Consider the following 17,772-nt stretch of genomic DNA (forward strand, 5'->3'; position numbering starts at 1 on the left):
AAATTTCCAAGGTGAGTGAGTATTTTCTGCTGTCAAAATACCTTTTTCTTTTTAATGTTAGAAAAGGAATGTTGTCATCTGCCTTGACAATGCATTAATGCAACAAAAAAGTGCATAAAACCTTAACATTATAGAGTGTCGGCCTATGCGTTCCATTTGACTGGCAAGACAACAGCTTAACAGCTGTGTTTACAGAAAGACCATGCACGACTAACTGTGCAGTGAAGAGGCTTTATTCACCCTAATAACACAGACAATTCGAAAATTTATTTCACATGTGCTGCCTTATGACGACACAGAATTTCAGGTTCATTTCTTTCGCTCTTCTGAACACCATGAACAGCATAATACAGTGGATAGTGAAGAAAACTAAAGACCAAGGGCAGCTTTTATCGTGCACTGGTATTCTTCACAATTAACTTCAGGGACACATCAGACCTAAAGGCTGCGGCAATATCTTGTCGTGACTCAGCAGCGACTGCCTTCACTGTTTTTCCACCCTCACCAAGAATATGCTTGACATGCCGTGTGTTTTTCCCTAAGATCTCAATAACAATGTGCAGAACTCCAGCTGCATCCAGATCCCACATGACTACTTTTGCATCTACATTGTAGGGCACTTCCCGAGACAAATGGTTTAAGATTTTTTCTCGCACTATAAGGGTAGCTAGTTCATGTGGGTTTTGATCAGTCACCATTTCAAATGGATAAATCCACTCTGATGGTCTTGCAGACTGAAGAAGAAAGTCTCTGATATCTTTCACTCCATCATTCTTCAGTGCAGATATCATGAAAATACGGGAGAAATTGGGCCAGGACTTTCTGCTATCGCCTTGAGTCTGCTTTATCTGATCATCAACTCTCAGGCCCACTGTTTCCTCCTTAAGGTTCATGCTTCCCATCCTTAACATCTCGTCTGTTCTTGAAAACAGTTCTTCGGGGGTCCGTCGTCGTTTTACTGTTTCGGAGCGGCATGTGGGTACTCCTCCAACTATACCCCCTGTTAACGAATGCGTGAACTCCAAAATTTGGCGCTTCGACTTCAAGAGGTCAACTTTGTTCACAACTAAAATTGAAGTCAAGTGAGCGTTGAACTCGAGTAATCGTAGCGTCTCTCTGTCAATAGAATGGCGTCGCCAGTGATCGGATGCGTCCACTAATACAGCGACAAGATCAGCGTTGAGCAGAGCATGCTCAGGATCAACGATCATCGACGCTTCCAGATGATGCTTCCTGCCATGATCGATGTCGACAATCCCAGGAGTATCCAGAAACACGACCTGAGTCTCCCCATCCACGAGGACGGCTTTTGCATTTTGTCTAGTTGTGTGTACTTTGCTTGACACAGAACAGACTTTCCAGCGCATTAGTGTGTTCACCAACGTTGATTTTCCCACATTCGGCTGTCCAATGATGGCCACACGCAGCAGCTTGGGATTGCGTGGTTGTAGAGGCACAATAGATTTCAAATGATTGTATTCAACAAGAGTTCTAGGAACAGTCCTGTAGGCAACACGGGGAAAGTCACTCGCACATGTTGACTGCGCCCTTGGCGACAAGCACAAAATGCTCCGCGTTAGAGCCGTCAATCTCACTGATACGCAGCATCGACTTGAAAACATTTGTTCACAATTTGACCCACTTCCTGCGCTCAGTCTAACCAGTCTAACCAGCCGCAGTCTAACGAACAGTCACACCACACAGCCACCAAAATAGATTTCAGAGTAAAAGTTTCACATTCTCTTGTCCACATCCACGGAAGAATGAAACTCGAGTGTAGTTCACAAATGAAACGATTCAGCAAAGTTCCTCCATGACCATTCCTCCATGTCCATGACCATCATGTACGTCGCCATCTTGGGACCTCGCCACCTGATGACTGCAAAAGTATGTAACGGCAGACTCAACCTGCATCAAATGCTTTAAAATAACTAATACAATATAAGTATGTCTATTTCGTTATAAAAACAGAAACTAAAATTCACAATCTGGGTTGTACCTCACACCGTTTAGCATTTAATAATTTATGCCAAGACAATCCACTTGGCGGATTTACTTTTTAGCAAGGTTAGCAAGGTCCATCATGGTCCATCGGATTTGTGGGCACGTGCGAGCGCGGTGAAAGTGCGAGGATCGTGTATGACCGTGTGAGTTTTAACTTATAACGAGACGGGAGCCCTGACTGCGTGGTTCTTTCTTTTGTTGTTGCAGACTGTGTAAATACTTGGCTGCAAAATGTCCCGAAGACCAGAGTACTCAGCTCCTCCTGAGGTTTTTTACAATGAGCAAGAAGCGGCGAAGTACACGAGCAACACACGTATCATGGAGATTCAGTCGGCGATGTCGGAGCGTGCTGTGGAGCTTTTAGCGCTGCCAGATGACGAAACATGCCTTATCCTAGACCTTGGATGTGGTAGCGGCCTGAGTGGCGATGTCATTGAAGAACAGGGTCACGTTTGGGTCGGCGTTGACATCAGCCGTGCCATGCTGAATGTTGCACAGGAACGAGAAGCTGCAGGTGATATGCTTTTGGGAGACCTAGGCCAGGGCCTGTGCTTTCGCGCAGGGGCTTTCGATGGCGCTATTAGCATCTCGGCGTTGCAGTGGTTGTGTAACGCGGACAAGAAAAGTCACAACCCCGTGAAACGTCTGCATGCCTTTTTCTCCTCACTCTACGCTTGTCTGGGACGCGGCCGACGGGCAGTGCTTCAGTTCTATCCAGAGAACGCCGATCAAGTAGAGCTGCTCACTCAGCAGGCTATGCGCGCAGGCTTTACGGGCGGACTTGTTGTTGACTATCCGAACAGTACGAAAGCAAAGAAAATGTTCCTCGTGCTTTTCACTGGTGGACCGCAGAAGCTACCCACTGCTCTTGGCACGTCCGCGGAACAGCAGGACCAAATTGAATGCACCGCGCGAAAACAACGACTCAAGAAGTTGCGGGGCAAAGGCCCCAAGAGCGCCGCTGCCTGGATTCAGGAGAAGAAAGAGCGTCGTCGCAGGCAGGGCAAGGAGACTCGGCCCGACTCGAAGTACACAGGCAGGAAGCGCTGCGGCAAATTTTGATGTTTTGACTGGTTCACTTGCCTGCACTTGAGCACCGTGATGCTTGTAAACGTGGGAGCTTAAAAGCTCGCTACTTTCATGAATTGGACGCTCGTCAGTGCCCTTCTGGATGAACCTAAATAAAAGGAATCGGTGGCCATCTCTAGTGCTTGGCCTGTACGAAGAGCATTTCTTCGACATTGGCTTGTAACAGCTTGCTGAGAAATTCGATGCCACTTCATTATAACAATAGCTGCATAGGCGCTGCCTTTAACCGAGGTCTAATAGTGTTTAGCATGGTGTTTAGTGAGGACTGGTGGGTAGGGCAGGTACAGGGTCGGCCACTTCTAGCTTGAACATCCAAGCAACATGTCTGTGCTCCTCAGAGTGCCAGTGTGTCCGTTACATGTCTGCATCAGAGTGAAGCAGCAGATGACGAGAAGCACTAGTTCTAGGTCTGTCTATGCCTGCACCACTTGGCTTTGATGCATGGCCGTAACAGATGTACTGGCCTTCCGGAGACCGCAGCCACACCTCTTGCATGTTCAAGCTAGGAGCGTATGACCCTGTACATGTCGTAGTAAAGAGGTGAATGGCACAGGAAAGGGAGCGGGAGCTAACATCAGCCAGCCAACATGGCAGCACCACCACCAAGATGGTGGTGTCCTGTTCGTTGATCCCTCACTTTGTTTAAAAGGCTTTGTTTGACTTCTGGTTCTGGGTATAATAGTTGGCTCAGCACATTCAACAAAGGGTAGAGAGATCCCAAGCTGCACAGCTGTCATTACTTGTCTTTGGTGGTGTGGTGTGCTTGGTTAATCTGTGAAGAATGCCTGACTACCCAGGTTTGCTACGTGTCTGCACTGTAGGCTCGACGCACGCATTGAAGCTCGGAGGATTTCCATGGCACGAGCACACCAGTGAGCTGGGTGTGCTCACCTTTGTGTAGATCAGTGCCGGGCTTCTTTGTGGTGCCATGGTGACTTGAGCTCAATGGGCTTGGTTATTTTCAAAGAAGTGTTAACTACCGGTGTTGGTGGATTTCATAGACAATTGGTTAAGCCGGCTCAAGAAGATGAAAGTACACCAATTGGGAATGGGGATCATGCCAAATATTACCTGGCCTCTTGGTTTGCATGGCACGGTAGAGATGAAATTTGTCTTATTGCGTTGCGTTGACGGGCCAGTGATTCTGTCCGCCGTCAAGCAACCCTGAATCCGCCTCTTGTGGTAAAATCCCACTTGTGACCCTTTTCCAGGCTCACACAGTGGTGGGATTTGAAGGCGCGGGCTACTTTCCCAAGCTATGCACCCTGAGAAGCCGAGCACCAGGCCAGGGAATGGCTTGTACCTATTTCAGGATGTCTGGTGGGCACTCAGCAGCAGTGGGAGTCGGACCCACCACCGTCCAAAGCTGAGGCGGGTGCTCTACCACGAGGCCATGGCTGCGGTAAATGAATGGCAGTTTACCAATATTCCTTAGGAGAAAAGTATACAACACCTGTATCATACCAGTACTCACCTATGGGGCAGAAACGTGGAGGCTAACAAAAAGGGTTCAGCTTAAGTTAAGGACAACGCAGTGAGCTGTTTAAAGAAAAATGATAGGTGTAACATTAAGAGACTGGAAGTGGGCAGAGTGGATTAGGGGACAAACACGGGTTAATGACATCCTAGTCAAAATCGAGAGGAAGAAATGGGCTTGGGTAGGGCATGCAATGCGAAGGCAAGGTAACTGCTGGTCCTTAAGGGTAAAGGAGTGGATTCCAAGACAAGGCAAGCGTAGCAGAGGTCGGCAGAAAGTTAGGTGGGCAGATGGGATTAAGAAGTTCGCAGGGATACGTTGGCCGCAGCTGGCAAAGGACAGGGTTAATTGGAGAGACATGGGAGAGGCCTTTGCCCTGCAGTGGGCGTAGTCAGACTGCTGATGATGATGCTCATGTGCTATGTTGTTATGTTCTGTATGCACGGTGTCTTTCTTGGCTGAAAACATTGGTGCATGGTGCCAGTAGCACAACCTGTGCTGCCTGACACAGCTTGAAGAAAACGTTAGTAAATGTTTGGTTTTGTGGTTTATGGGGTTTAACGACCCAAAGTGACTCGGACTATGAGGGATGCCGTAGTGGAGGGCTCCAGATAATTTCTTTAATGTGCACTGACTTTGCATAGTACACGGTCCTCTGGAATTTCGCCTCCATCGAAATTTGATCACCGTGGCCAGGATCGAACCCGCGTCCTTAGGATCAGCAGCCAAGCACCATAACCACTGAGCCACCGCGGCAACTTTTTGTTTTTGTGAAAATAGGTTGTGTGGCTTACTAAAACTAACACTGCCCAGCATTTTCTGGATTTGTGCCTCCATAAAGCCTTGTTAGGTTGCTGGTCACCCATGCTTTATTGCTTGTTCTTGGTATTGTTTGTTAAAAAACGATTCTCTGCAGCTGTCAATGCAGCCACTAGCTTACTGCTGTTTGTGAACTAGCGTTTTCTTTTTGCATATTTTTATGAGTGACGTTATGGTACCACAAATGTTGCTTCAATTTTTCTTATGACTATCCACATGGAAAATAAGCCTTTTAATGCAAAAGCACTCTCCAAACGTACCAACCCTGAGCAAGAATCTTGTCGTCTTGTCTCGTGCTCTGAACTAACCCCAGCTTACCTGAGTTGCTCAGTTAAGCTCGGGTAAGTTCGGAGGAGCGTCACGCAAACTGAAGCCAATGGAAGGAAGCTCAGGTAAGTTCGGAGTAGCGCTGCGCCCGCTGTAACCGATGGTAGGAGGGTGTCACGCCACCTAGGTCACATAACCTTGTGGCATCATCACAACCTGCCTTGGCAGGTGGCATTTAAATTAATGATTCGTCATGAGTGGTTGCTCGGGAAGAGCACCATGAGTCTTAGAATCCCTACCGGTGGCTGTGATAGAAACAGCCACCTGCCAGTGCAGTGGCGCATCGCTTAACCACTGCACCACTGTTCTGATAGTGGTATGAGGACTCTCCGCGATCTATACATGTTAAGTAGAAAATGACCGGTTCTGCATATATGGGCATTAACCCACTAAAGCTATTGCATCATACCCTTAAGGGGGAGCTTAATTGTCCCCTCGAACTGTAGACTGAGTGCGTGCTTTCGCACGTCTACTCAGTTTAACTATGTTAAAGCCCTACCACTTTTTTGTTTTAGCTGCTAAACATTTTGTAGAACTCTTTTGGTTGATGCTGACTGGCTTCCATCAAACTCTTGACTTCATTTGAATTTGTCTTCATGGTGCAGTATGTTATCAGTGCCACGGCTGCTTGATGCAAAGTGCAAAGCGAGGTGCGGCCAGCCACGTCGCACTGCCGATAGTAGGCGAGCGCGTCCTGGCGGAGTTTACAGTCGCGACCGTTGTTTTCGGTGAGGGTGCCACTGTTCGGATCGGTGCAGGCAAGGGGCTTATTATTTTTATTTCCTTTTCGGTCGCCCCAACCTAGTTTTTGTTCGGGTACAAGCCGCCCGGTTTCTCGGGAGTGGACTCCCGAAGTGCGCCTTGCTTCGTCGTGTCCGAGCATGTTTGCCTCGTGTAAAACCATGTTTGCCTCATGTTCCTTGTGTCTGCAGTGCTTTCGTTGGATTTTCTGGTGTGCGCGTGAGTAAGCACGTTTGCCTCGCGTCTGCAGTACTGGATTTGGACTTTTTGTGCGTGTGTGTGTGGATGTCAGTGCCATATATGGGGCACGATCCTGTGCATTTGCTGTGTGCCACTGTGCATCACAAACTCCAGAAAGCACCCTACTGTGAGATATCACGAGTTTCCCTCCGAACTACAGCATCGAGAAGCGTGGCTGAAAATATGTCTCACCAAGGACTGTCAGGGAAAGGAAGCAAGTGGGTGCCAAGCGACAAGTCTCTGGTGTGTTCCTTGCATTTTACAGAGAATGACTACAAAAAGGAAGGTCAAGGAGGGTTCTCCGTCTGTGAATGGTTCCTTCCTTTTTGTATGACCATGCAATAAAAGTATCAAGCTGCTGATTGAAGTACTTTCTGATTTTCTCGACTGCAGTCGTGCTTATAAAGTTCCACAACTTCAGCTATATTGATTTTTTTTTCTTTTCATAAATTGCAATAACATGCATGCACATGCACACACACAAGAGCTAATATTCGACGTGACACAAAGCGGAAATCTACTGTGTGTGACCAGTTGTGTGTGTCTGTCTCATTCACCATCTACATGAGGTCACATGAAGTGAATAAAAATCAGGGGAGCACTTTGACAATCTAAAATGTGAAGAGGTTAAAGTCTTTAACTGCCTCTGTTGCTGCCCTCTGCTTGGCAACTGTTGAAAATCATTTAACGACTCTTGAACGCTTCCTTTTGGCATTGCGAGTGCGTTTTGTAGCAGGCGAGATGGGAGTGTGCGCAGGCGGCATCCTACCTCGACCAACATCCGGGGAGCAACTGAGAGAGCTCTGGGTGGTACGACCATTGCTCATGCACCGTTGTTGTACCACCTGAGGATTGCGCATGTGCAGTGCGCACATTTACTGGATATCGTTAACTAATTATCAACTAATTATCATTACTGTTCATACATCTACTACTACACCATTAACTATCATTACTGACTTTTCAAGTAACCACTAACCATTCTTACTATCGTACTGATAATTGACAGGTGCCACAGATGCACGGACGGACGAACACGCTGTCGAGTCATGAGCCATAAAAGGCTTTCTCCTTAAAAGTAGATTGAAAGCTTCAGGCGCATTAACGCAACATCCTGAAGTAAAGCCGCTCGCCCGGTCATGCATCGTATAGGCGGCCGTTATGGACAGCGTTCAGGCATACACTAGAAGGGAGGTTCCCACCTGCTGCGGTGATTGTGAAATAATTGCCGCTTTCAGTGATGACTTAAAAATGCAGTCTTTAATGAGGAACTAGAAATCGCACTGTTTACGCCCTCAAACAGTCAGCACTGGGTGTACCGACGCAGCTGTCGCGGCATTTCCCTGCGAGCATTTGTCCCCAAGCAGTGGTGCCGCGGCAGGCGCATGGAGAACTAGGCCCAAGACGCCGTTTCTGTGCGACGTGGCTGGCCGCACCTCGCTTTGCATCAAGTGACCGTGTCAGTGCGTAGTCTGGGTACTTGTTTTAGAAGTCAACCCTTTAGTGCAGTGGTCACGCATGAAGATAAATGTACCCTTTTTAGTGCAAACACCAAGCATGTAGCCAGCTGTGTTTTTCGGGAGGGGCCCAAGACAATTTTTTCTTTCGGGGGGAAGGCACTGAGCTGGATTTTGGGGAGGGCGGGGCAGACCCCCTCGGGGCCCCTCCATGGATACGTGCCCCTCCATAGATATGTACCCCTTCTTGGATACGTGCCTGGCAAACACTGATGTAGTAGGTACAGGTGTTTTGCTGCTAGGTAGACTTTTGATGAGCAAGTAAGAAAGCTTTGATAGTTTTAAGAACTTGGTTGTTTAATCTAATATAATTAGCATCACATAATTAAAACTGCCACATTTATTGGCCACAAAATGATTTCCGTGCTTGAGGTTCACCATCACATACAGTCGTGGCCCCGTAATCCTTAATAATAAGGAGCATGCCTCGGCAATCGACTTCAGAGGAACTTAATACATATGCTTGGAAATGCTGTCAATACGCTCGTGAGTGTACATAAGAAACCTATGTATCTTGTGAACAGAACTCATGAGAGAAGTTTAGAAGTTCATGCACTTAATTCTTCTGGACTCTCAGATTCCTCGGACTGTTCTTGTGGCGTCACTGAGAATGTGGAGCATGCACTTGCAGTACTCCCTGTATATATGCTTCAGTGTCGAGCCTTGGCTGCTTGCTTGGTGTGTTTTGAGAGCAGGCCACTCTCGGAGTACCTTTTTAAGCGCTTGGCCAGAAGGATGGAAATCTCTCCAGGCAATGCTGATGCTACTACATCCCTTGCATGCCACAGGTTTCGACTCTCAGTTGTGATCAACCGCCCTCCTGATGTGTTTGTATATATTCCCATCTCTCTCCTATCCACACTTGTCACCCATCGTAACCTTTCTCTTTTCTTTACCTCTCCCCCTTGCCCACTACAGAGTAGAAGGCTAGATGATGAGCCTTCAGGCCAACCTCTCTGCCTTTCTATCAAATAAGCCTCTATCTCTGTTATGACAGAATGAATTCTGGCTTGTTTTTGTGAGGTAAACATTGAAAAAAAAAAGGGCAAACAAACACATGAATGAAAGTGTAAAAAACAACTGCCTTCATCATATTGAATGCTCTGAGCATTGCTGTATGCTGGGCTTGAAGGGAAAGTGTCAGACGGCCGGTGCCCTTCTCTCAGCTTGTGATCAGGAATTGCTCACTATAGGTGTGGGAGGTGTTCTGAACCGATAGTTTTTATAATTGAGGCTTCGAACAGACATGAGAAAAATGAGCTGGGGACATGCAAACTGATGGTGTTTCACATGCAGAATTGTTAGCTGAGCTAGGATTAGCTCTTCACTGTACAGTTCTAGCTTGGCTCACTTTCATAAGTGTTGCGTCTTTGAAAGTGATATTTTTCAGGTGAGGCATGTGAATAAAGAAGTAAATGACTCCGCATATGCATACGCACACATATTAGAGAAGCGGGAAAAGCGATGAAGACTGGCCGTGGCCCCCCTGTATCTGAAGAGGGGCTTTAAGATCCCTGTCACCTGTTTATTTTGTGCTCTTTTACTGCAAGCTGTCGTCACATGGCAAAGCTAATAGGTTGACAGCCGTGCTGCGGAGGTCTGCCCAACACGCCCACTGTCTTCCATTTTCAACTCTCTGCCACTGACACTATACGTGCTATTGTTCACACTGAAGTCGGGATTACAAAATTGATCTTAGTTCTACGGGAAAACCTTTGGACATGTTTTTATTATATTTGAGCTTGAAAACTCGAGGAAAAAGCAGCTTATAGGTACACAAGAGAATTAAGAACTACTTCATCTTGATTCTGGTTGTCTTGTAGAATATTAATATTGGGAACAAAAATTTTCTCATGGAAAAAGCACTGTATTGGTGCTGCCCAAGCACCAGACTGTATTTGATGCTTGGGCAGTTACTTACAAAAGGCCAAAGAAGTACTAAAAGCTAAAAAGACTTTGGAGAGTAGATATTGCTAACTCCTGGGTATTACGCTCTGTGCTGGAAATTTAAATTGCTGTCAAATCGGTAAAAATAAAAATAAAATAACTCCTTGATGGACTGAGCATAAAATCTAGTTCACATTATGTTCAATCAAAGCATATTTCATACAGCATATATTCACGGATTGTACGTACAGGTGCATCGATTCCCACTTCTTATGTCATGTTCAAAAAGAAATGCGAGGAACCCTTGACAACAATAAATTCTGTTGACAGAAAGGTGATTCACGGCATAGCGTACAAGCTGAAAGAGTCTAGGCAACACACTTCTTCACGACGTCTGCAGGCTGTATTTTTGAGGTGCTGCGTTGCTGTAAGGATGACCTCTTCTGAACTTAAAGTCCTGACCTGGTCCTGTTGTCAGGCTTCAGGACACCCTCAACCTTGCCCAGGAAGGTCGTTTTGGTCTGTTTTCTGTACATAAGACTGTTTGGGGCAGAGTGTTATTGTGGGCAGCACTCACGACAATCGTGCAACAGCTTCCTTTTGCCTCTTTTATGATGGATTCGGACAAAAACAAATTTTGCTAAAGTTTGGCCACACTCTGAAAGACTGACTGGTCCTTTCGCCACCTTTGTTGGTGCCCAGGAGTTTAACTTTGTGCAGTCTTTTCATGCAGTGACTACTCTAGCTCATTCTGGGCTTCAGTTCTGCCACTTCAATGGCAAATTCACTGAGAAAAGTAAATCTACTGTGGGTCAAGGATCTAACAACTATCCCATCAAAAACATGCAGATGTATAAGTTATGGTTGATTAAAACGTGAAAATGCAGAAGACGGCCAAGAAATAAAGACAAAATAAAAAGGTGTATCACCTTGGAACAGCAAATGCATATGCTATTTCTCGGGTATAAATGATTCTCCCACACTGTACACAAATTTCTTTTTGTAGCGTATTTTTGGTTTAGAATGATATGCAAGACAGTATAATCATGAATGACCGCACGAAATTGTGCGGCGTACAAAAACTTCTATATAAGCTCTGGAGCAGTTTAGCATAAGAGTTGCAATGAATTAAAACGAACCAGCGGTTATATTGCAGTTTTTGTGTGCCTAACGATCGTCTGGCAACTGTAACCAAAAAATTGGAGGTTAAAAATTCAATTACAAATTATTAATTGAGTGCTGACGAATTTCACGTGGTCATCCATTTTACGAAGACGAATTCTCGGATAAGATGAACAATATATGTGAGATCATTTGTTTCGTTTTCCATAGACTCAACGTAAAAAAAAATAAATAAAAATAAACCTCTTGCGTGTGTCCTTCGGTTAAGACGGACTTCAGCTGCGACCGTGAACCATGGCTATTCACCGCGTGGCACTGTCAAGGGCAACGCCACACGCGGGGCGTCTGCGCGGCACCATCAACCCTGACAAGATGGTTTCCACGCACCTTCGCGCAATACCGCGGAGAAGCCATCTTGCGGGAGCGTGTTTCCTTGGGGGGGGGGGGGGGGCAGAGAGGCAGGGTGCCATCGCGCCTCCGCATCAAGTGCAGTGCGTCGCCTCGAATTGTACCCGCGCGTTGTTGGCTTGGGCCGAATTTTCAACTGATGGGGTGTCGCAACACGGTTGTGGTCGTACAGCTCGTGCAGATACAGCCCGCTGCGGTGGCTCGGTGGTTATGGCACTCGGCTGCCGACCCGAGAGACGCGGGTTCGACCCCGGCCGCGGCGGCCGAATTTAGATGGAGGCAAAATTCTAGAGGCCCGTGTACTCTGCGATGTCAGTGCACGTTAAAGAACCCCAGGTGGTCGAAATTTCCGGAGCCCTTCACTACGGCGTCCCTCATTGCCTGAGTCGCTTGACGACGTTAAACTATATTAACTCTATGCGTTAAACCCCCCATAAACCTTATCTTGGAACCAAGCACATCACTCGCGCGAAGCGAGTGATGTTTTTTACAAAGCACGGATGAGAGCGCTGCAATCGTGGCGCATCTGTGCGCACGGAGCGCGCTGTCATGTGGTATTTTTTAAACCCCGCGGACTTTCGTTTTTTCCGAATAAAAACGGCCACGCTAAGTCGATGTCGTTGGAAGTGCGTGGTTTGGACAATATTTGTGGAGCTCCACAACTTTCCTAATGACGCCTGAACGTTTCAAGCTATATTTAAAAAGTTAATTTATTTATCTCAACTAATTATTCAAATAGGACGAGCGAAAAAAATGGCACTGTAACTTTAGATAAACCCTAACAACATCCAAGCGATTTCAGTTCTGAAGAAGGCATATTTTTTTTATAAATCTCTCTCTCTCTCTCTCTCTATATATATATATATATATATATATATATATATATATATATAACGAGCCCCTCATTCCCTTACCCTTGTTTGCTTAATATAGGTTGGTTGGTTTATGGGGTTTAACGTCCCAAAGCGACTAAGGCTATGAGAGACGCCGTGGTGGAGGGCTCCGGAAATTTCGACCACCTGGGGTTCTTTAACGTGCACTGACATCGCACAGTACACGGGCCTCGAATTTCTCCTCCAAAGAAATTCAGCCGCCGCGGCCGGGATCGAACCCGCGTCTTTCGGGCCAGCAGCCGAGCACCATAGGCACTGCGCCACACTGTGTGTGTGTGTGTGTGTGTGTGTGTGTGTGTGTGTGTGTGTGTGTGTGTGTGTGTGTGTGTGTGTGTGTGTGTGTGTGTGTGTGTGTGTGTTGTGGGGACGCCTTCGTCCCCTGCGTTCACTTTCCCGCATTGCACCCCCTACTGTAGTTAGCTCCTCCGAAACGCGCTCTTCTCAGTTTTGGTTACTTTAACTAACAGGGGAGGGCGCTCGCGTCGTAGCGACACCAGCGCCACGGATGGCGTGTTTTGCCGCTTGCGCGCGGGGGAAGGCTCGCGCTCTTCTCCCTGGGATCGGGAAGCGATCGGACGTTTCACTCGCAGCTCCGCTCTTCGTCGACGGGCGCCTCTTGGTCGGAACTTGCTCCCGCCGAGCCCGTCCCGCTCGGCCTCGGAGTTTATCCCTTTGCCCTACCATGGGCGAACGTTCGCTCGTAACCGTGCTGGTGAGTCGGACATCCTCGATTCCTCAGTGTATTTTGTTGCTAGCTGGCGTTATTGTTGCTATAGCAATAAATGCCTTGTTTGTGTCAGCCAGTGTGTCGTTCCTTTGTTCCCGCAGAGCAAGGCCCGCCGTGGTCGGCGTGCGCTCGGTAGCGCTCGCGACCACGGGTGGGGTCCGCGCGGTTTTGAACTGGCTCAGCCGCGCTTAAGTGGGGGAGAACGTATTTATCTCCCCCTTTTAAACCCCACAGTGTGTGTGTGTGTGTGTGTGTGTGTGTGTGTGTGTGTGTGTGTGTGTGTGTGTGTGTGTGTGTGTGTGTGTGTGTGTGTGTGTGTGTGTGTGTGTGTGTGTGTGTGTGTGTGTGTAAGGCAGCCTTGATGCCTTAGGAAGCATAAGAGGGTTCTCACACAGCTTCCACCCTCACCGTTCGATGCCGTTCTACGTCACATCAGCGGTAACTAAGGACGTGCTACGTCCGCCGCTTAAGAACGTGGGTGCCGCTGGTGAACACTCCCAAGGTTAGGTTATTTGTAAACATAAATACCACCGAAAGCAGAAGGTTTGACAGCCGTCGCCGTAGCTCAGCGGTAGAGCACCGGACGCGTAATTCGGAGGTCGTGGGTTCGGATCCCACCGGCGGCATCTGGTTGTTTTTTCTTCTGCTTTTCTAATCAATTAGCTTTAAGCGATAACATATTCAGTAATATAAATTAATCAACACCAAAAATAAATTAATTAAAAAAATCCCTTGTGCCCCATGGTTTCTGTGGCTGTTCGCTTCTCTCATATATATAGATATATATATATATATATATATATATATATATATATATATATATATGCCATTTTCAAGTAGGATAAGGTGAGCAGGTAATCTTCAGCATACTTCATGCTCTATTTGCAATGATCTTATCTCTGAAAGGCTATTTGATTACTCAGTCGCGAGGTTTCGGTTCGGAGGTTACAGTTGCCATTCAAAATTCTAGTAACTGATATGGAGATTAGTTTGGTTTTTGGTTCTTGTGGGGTTTAACGTCCCAGTGCGTCTCAGGCTGTGAGGGACGCCGTAGTGGAAGCCTCCGGATAATTTCGACCGCCTGGGGTTCTTTGACGTGCACTGACTTCGCACAGTACGGGGGCCTCTAGCATTTCGCTTCTATCGAAATTCAACCGCCGCGGCCGGGATCGAACCCGCGTCTTTCGGGTCAGCAGCCGAGCGCCATAACCACTGAGCCACTGCGGCGGCCCATCAGTCTAAACATATTATTATTACTATTATTGACCAAATATTTTAGGGGAATCCCCCATTATTATTATTATTATTATTATTATTATTATTATTATTATTATTATTATTATTATTATTGTACTCCTGGCCGTAACTGCCGGGCCCAGTCACTCAAGCCTCTTGTTGGCTTTGACGGGCCTGAACCATATTGTATCATCTACAAAGTGGCAATAAACATTATTATTATTATTATTATTATTATTATTCGTTTGACATGTGAATCAGACTTAGCACAAATAGAATGAACAGCGCTCCATCAGCTACTCTAAGTTTTCCGGATTTTGAATCGTTCAAAAAGGGCTTTGGGCCAAACTCGGACACAGAATTTACTCTGATTAATGTCAATATCCGTAGTTTGCGCAAATACTGGGACGAGTTCAGAACAATCGCAGAAGGTGCCATTGGTGCTGTAGATATATTTGTGCTAACAGAAATCAATACTCCAGATTCTTGCCTAGATTTGTTTACGCTGAACGGTTATCGACCAACGTCGCAACTCGCTCTTCACGCAGAGGAGGTGGAATTGCTGTTTTTGCCCGAGACACGTTTGATGTATCTAGGATAGATATATCATTTGCACATGCAGAATGCCTAGCGTTGGAACTTTGCTCCCAGCTAACGTCATTAATGTTGCTGGCAATTTACCGACCACCATCAAACAGTATCAGCCGTTTCCTACTGGAATTGGAAAAGATCTTACAGGACAATAGTACAATAGATCAATTTTGCATAGCAGGTGACTTGAACATTGATACATTATGTCCCACGAAAACTGTTGTGGTAGATTACCTAGCCATTCTGTCAGCTTGCGGCATAGAAATTGTTATCATCGCACCGTCTCGCGAGGAAGTGCTTGACGGTAGATTAGCTCAGTCTTGTCTCGATCACATAGACATACGTGCTCCAAACTGCAATCTTTCTTCAGCGGTCATTACTCAACGTCTAGCCGATCATTACTTTACCGTTTGCCGATTCCTTGACCGCACTAATCGCAAGACTCTAGGGCCGTCATCTTCTAACATCGCTCAAAATGACTTGCGCGTGACTATAGTCGATCAACGCAAATTAGACAACAATCTAGTTAGGAACTTTGACTGGTCGGCATTATGTAGGTCTAATCCCCCCGATTTAGTTTATTCTTTATTCTGCCAACAATTAAAGATGTTTGAACAAGCTTCAAAGCGGGTCATACGCAAAAACAAAGGAGGTAATCATAGCTGGTTTAATGCAGCAATTATGAAGGCAATTTTATACAGGGATTGGTTATGGAAGCGGTGTAAACGCGCCCCTAAAAATCGTGAACTGCGCATCGACTACAGAGCCGCAATAAATAGAGCTGTTGCGCTTATTCGTTCCGCTAAACGGCAGTATTACCGTGAGCAATCTAAACTAGCTGCCAAAAACCCCGCCAAAACCTGGTCACTGATTAACAATTTAAGGGGCGGTGACAGAAATGAGTCATCTGTTAGTGAAATTTTTTCAGGTAATCCCCAAAAAACAGCTGAATTGTTCAACAAGCACTTCGCGTGTGTATCTCAGCCCAATTCATCCTTGCCACAAGATAGGTGTTCATTGACACGTACCATATCTGCGTCCGCCTTTTTACCAAAACTGTCAGCAGTAGACCTGGCGCGCATAATCTTCAGCTTCAAACGTAACAAACCACCTGGTCTTGATGGCATTGCAGCGTCTCTACTTCAAAGAAATTATGGAAATCTTGAGAATATCCTTCTTTTTATCCTTAACGGATTCTTAGAGACTGCCGCTATACCCAACGTTTTAAAAAAAGCGATTGTGAGACCAACACACAAAGGTGGCAAGAGAGAGAACCTTGAGAATTATAGACCAATATCCGTTTTGCCAGTACTTCCCCAAATTTTAGAAAAATTTATTATAGAGTGCATGACATATCTTTTGTGAAAAAAAATTTCTATTCTGTCTGACCGACAGTTAGGTTTCATCGAAGGTCGTGGAACGCCTTCACTTCTCGAAGAATTTGCAGATGAATTGTATACAACTTTTGATCACAATCTATTTGCATGCGGCTTGTTTCTAGATATCGCCAAGGCATTTGGCACAGTAAATCATGAAATTTTCTTGCAAAAATTATATCTGCTTGGATTTAGGGGACCATTTCATGACCTATTGAGAAGTTATTTAGAAGATCGCTCACAAGTCGTAGCCCTTGATTACACCACAGCCGTTAGCAGCCGCCAGATGTTGGGGGCTGGGGTTCCTCAAGGGTCTATCCTATCACCATTGCTTTTCAGTTTATTTATCAATGACTTCGCCTCAGCAGTAAAAAATGCCTTGGTCTTTCAGTACGGCGACGATACGGTTTTACTTACGAAGCATATTTCCTACAAAAGTGCTGTTGCTTTACTGCAAGAAAATATCTGTATCGCAATGAACTGGTTTTCCATGAATGGTCTTTTGGTAAATCAACAAAAAACAAAACTGGTTTGTTTTAGAAACCCATTGAAGACAACAGTACTGAGTGAATCGGTTTTTTTTTTTTGCACTCCCACAATGATAAAGACTGCCATTGTACTCCAGTTGAATAAGTTGATTGTATAAAATATCTGGGGATTTACTTTGATAGCGACCTCTCATGGCATAGTCACATGGCTTACGTTTGTGGCAGATTGCGTAGAACGGCACGGTTACTGTTTACAGTTAAATCTTTCCTTCCTTTATCGGTAAAAAAGACAATCATGCATGCACTTGCATACAGTGTTATAAGATATGGCATCACAGTGTATGCGCACTCTTCGCAAAGGTGGCATGATCGGGTAGACGCTCTTCTAAAATATATGTTGAAAAGTACCGCATGTGAACATTCCTTTCCTCCTCAAGTAAACTTGATTAATTTTCTTGGTCTTCCGTCCTTTGAAACTTTATATAAGCACACTGTTATTCTTAGGCACTTTTGGAATCCTACTTTCAAGACGAGAGCAGTTTCTGCCAGAACACTACGGAATTGTCAACGCTACACGGTCGCCAGATACGCAACCAGGTACGGCAAAGCAAGACGATGTGTATATGTCCCTACAATATTCAATACGTTTCCTGATCAGGTGTTGTCCGCTACTCCTAAAGCCACCGTAAAACAAATGCTCAAATCTGTGAAGTTTTAATTCTAAATGATGCAAGAAACTAAGTTCCAATGTGATTTTTTTTCTTTATTTTTCTCTTTTATACAATGTATCTTCCGTAGTATCTGTATTTCAGTGTTTGTGCACTTACCCT

At 45.8% G+C, this 17,772-nt stretch overlaps 3 protein-coding genes across 5 annotated transcripts in view; 2 read left to right on the plus strand and 1 right to left on the minus strand.

Annotated features, from left to right (window-relative positions):
- Positions 1 to 215: 215 nt before the first annotated feature.
- LOC149350772 (GTPase Era, mitochondrial) lies at positions 216 to 1,863 on the minus strand. The gene has a single exon (XM_089579912.1). It carries the CDS (start codon positions 1,620 to 1,622, stop codon positions 390 to 392), a length of 1,233 nt encoding a protein of 410 aa, XP_089436038.1. The 5' UTR covers positions 1,623 to 1,863; the 3' UTR covers positions 216 to 389.
- A 218-nt stretch (positions 1,864 to 2,081) lies between these two features.
- On the plus strand, positions 2,082 to 3,243 carry LOC149350773 (18S rRNA (guanine-N(7))-methyltransferase). The gene has a single exon (XM_089579917.1). It carries the CDS (start codon positions 2,236 to 2,238, stop codon positions 3,064 to 3,066), a length of 831 nt encoding a protein of 276 aa, XP_089436043.1. The 5' UTR covers positions 2,082 to 2,235; the 3' UTR covers positions 3,067 to 3,243.
- LOC149350774 (tubulin beta-4B chain-like) overlaps positions 2,099 to 17,772 on the plus strand; it is a 54,842-nt gene continuing 39,168 nt past the window's right edge. Inside the window, exon 1 of one of the 3 annotated variants that reach the window (XM_089579915.1) lies at positions 2,099 to 2,147. The gene's annotated coding sequence lies outside the window, so the exon portion shown is untranslated. Of the gene's footprint in view, positions 2,148 to 3,389; positions 4,496 to 17,455; positions 17,540 to 17,772 lie in introns of those variants that run through there. The other 2 variants (XM_089579914.1, XM_089579916.1) reach the window with 2 other exon arrangements.

The sequence above is a fragment of the Amblyomma mixtum genome, chromosome 3, assembly GCF_055824585.1.
Source record: "Amblyomma mixtum isolate Tamu chromosome 3, ASM5582458v1, whole genome shotgun sequence".
Classification (NCBI taxonomy): domain Eukaryota; kingdom Metazoa; phylum Arthropoda; class Arachnida; order Ixodida; family Ixodidae; genus Amblyomma; species Amblyomma mixtum.

Bases quoted from the DNA above. Each gene is read 5' to 3' on its own strand.
- LOC149350772 (XM_089579912.1), bottom strand. From the start codon at position 1,622: ATGTTTTCAAGTCGATGCTGCGTATCAGTGAGATTGACGGCTCTAACG.
- LOC149350773 (XM_089579917.1), top strand. From the start codon at position 2,236: ATGTCCCGAAGACCAGAGTACTCAGCTCCTCCTGAGGTTTTTTACAAT.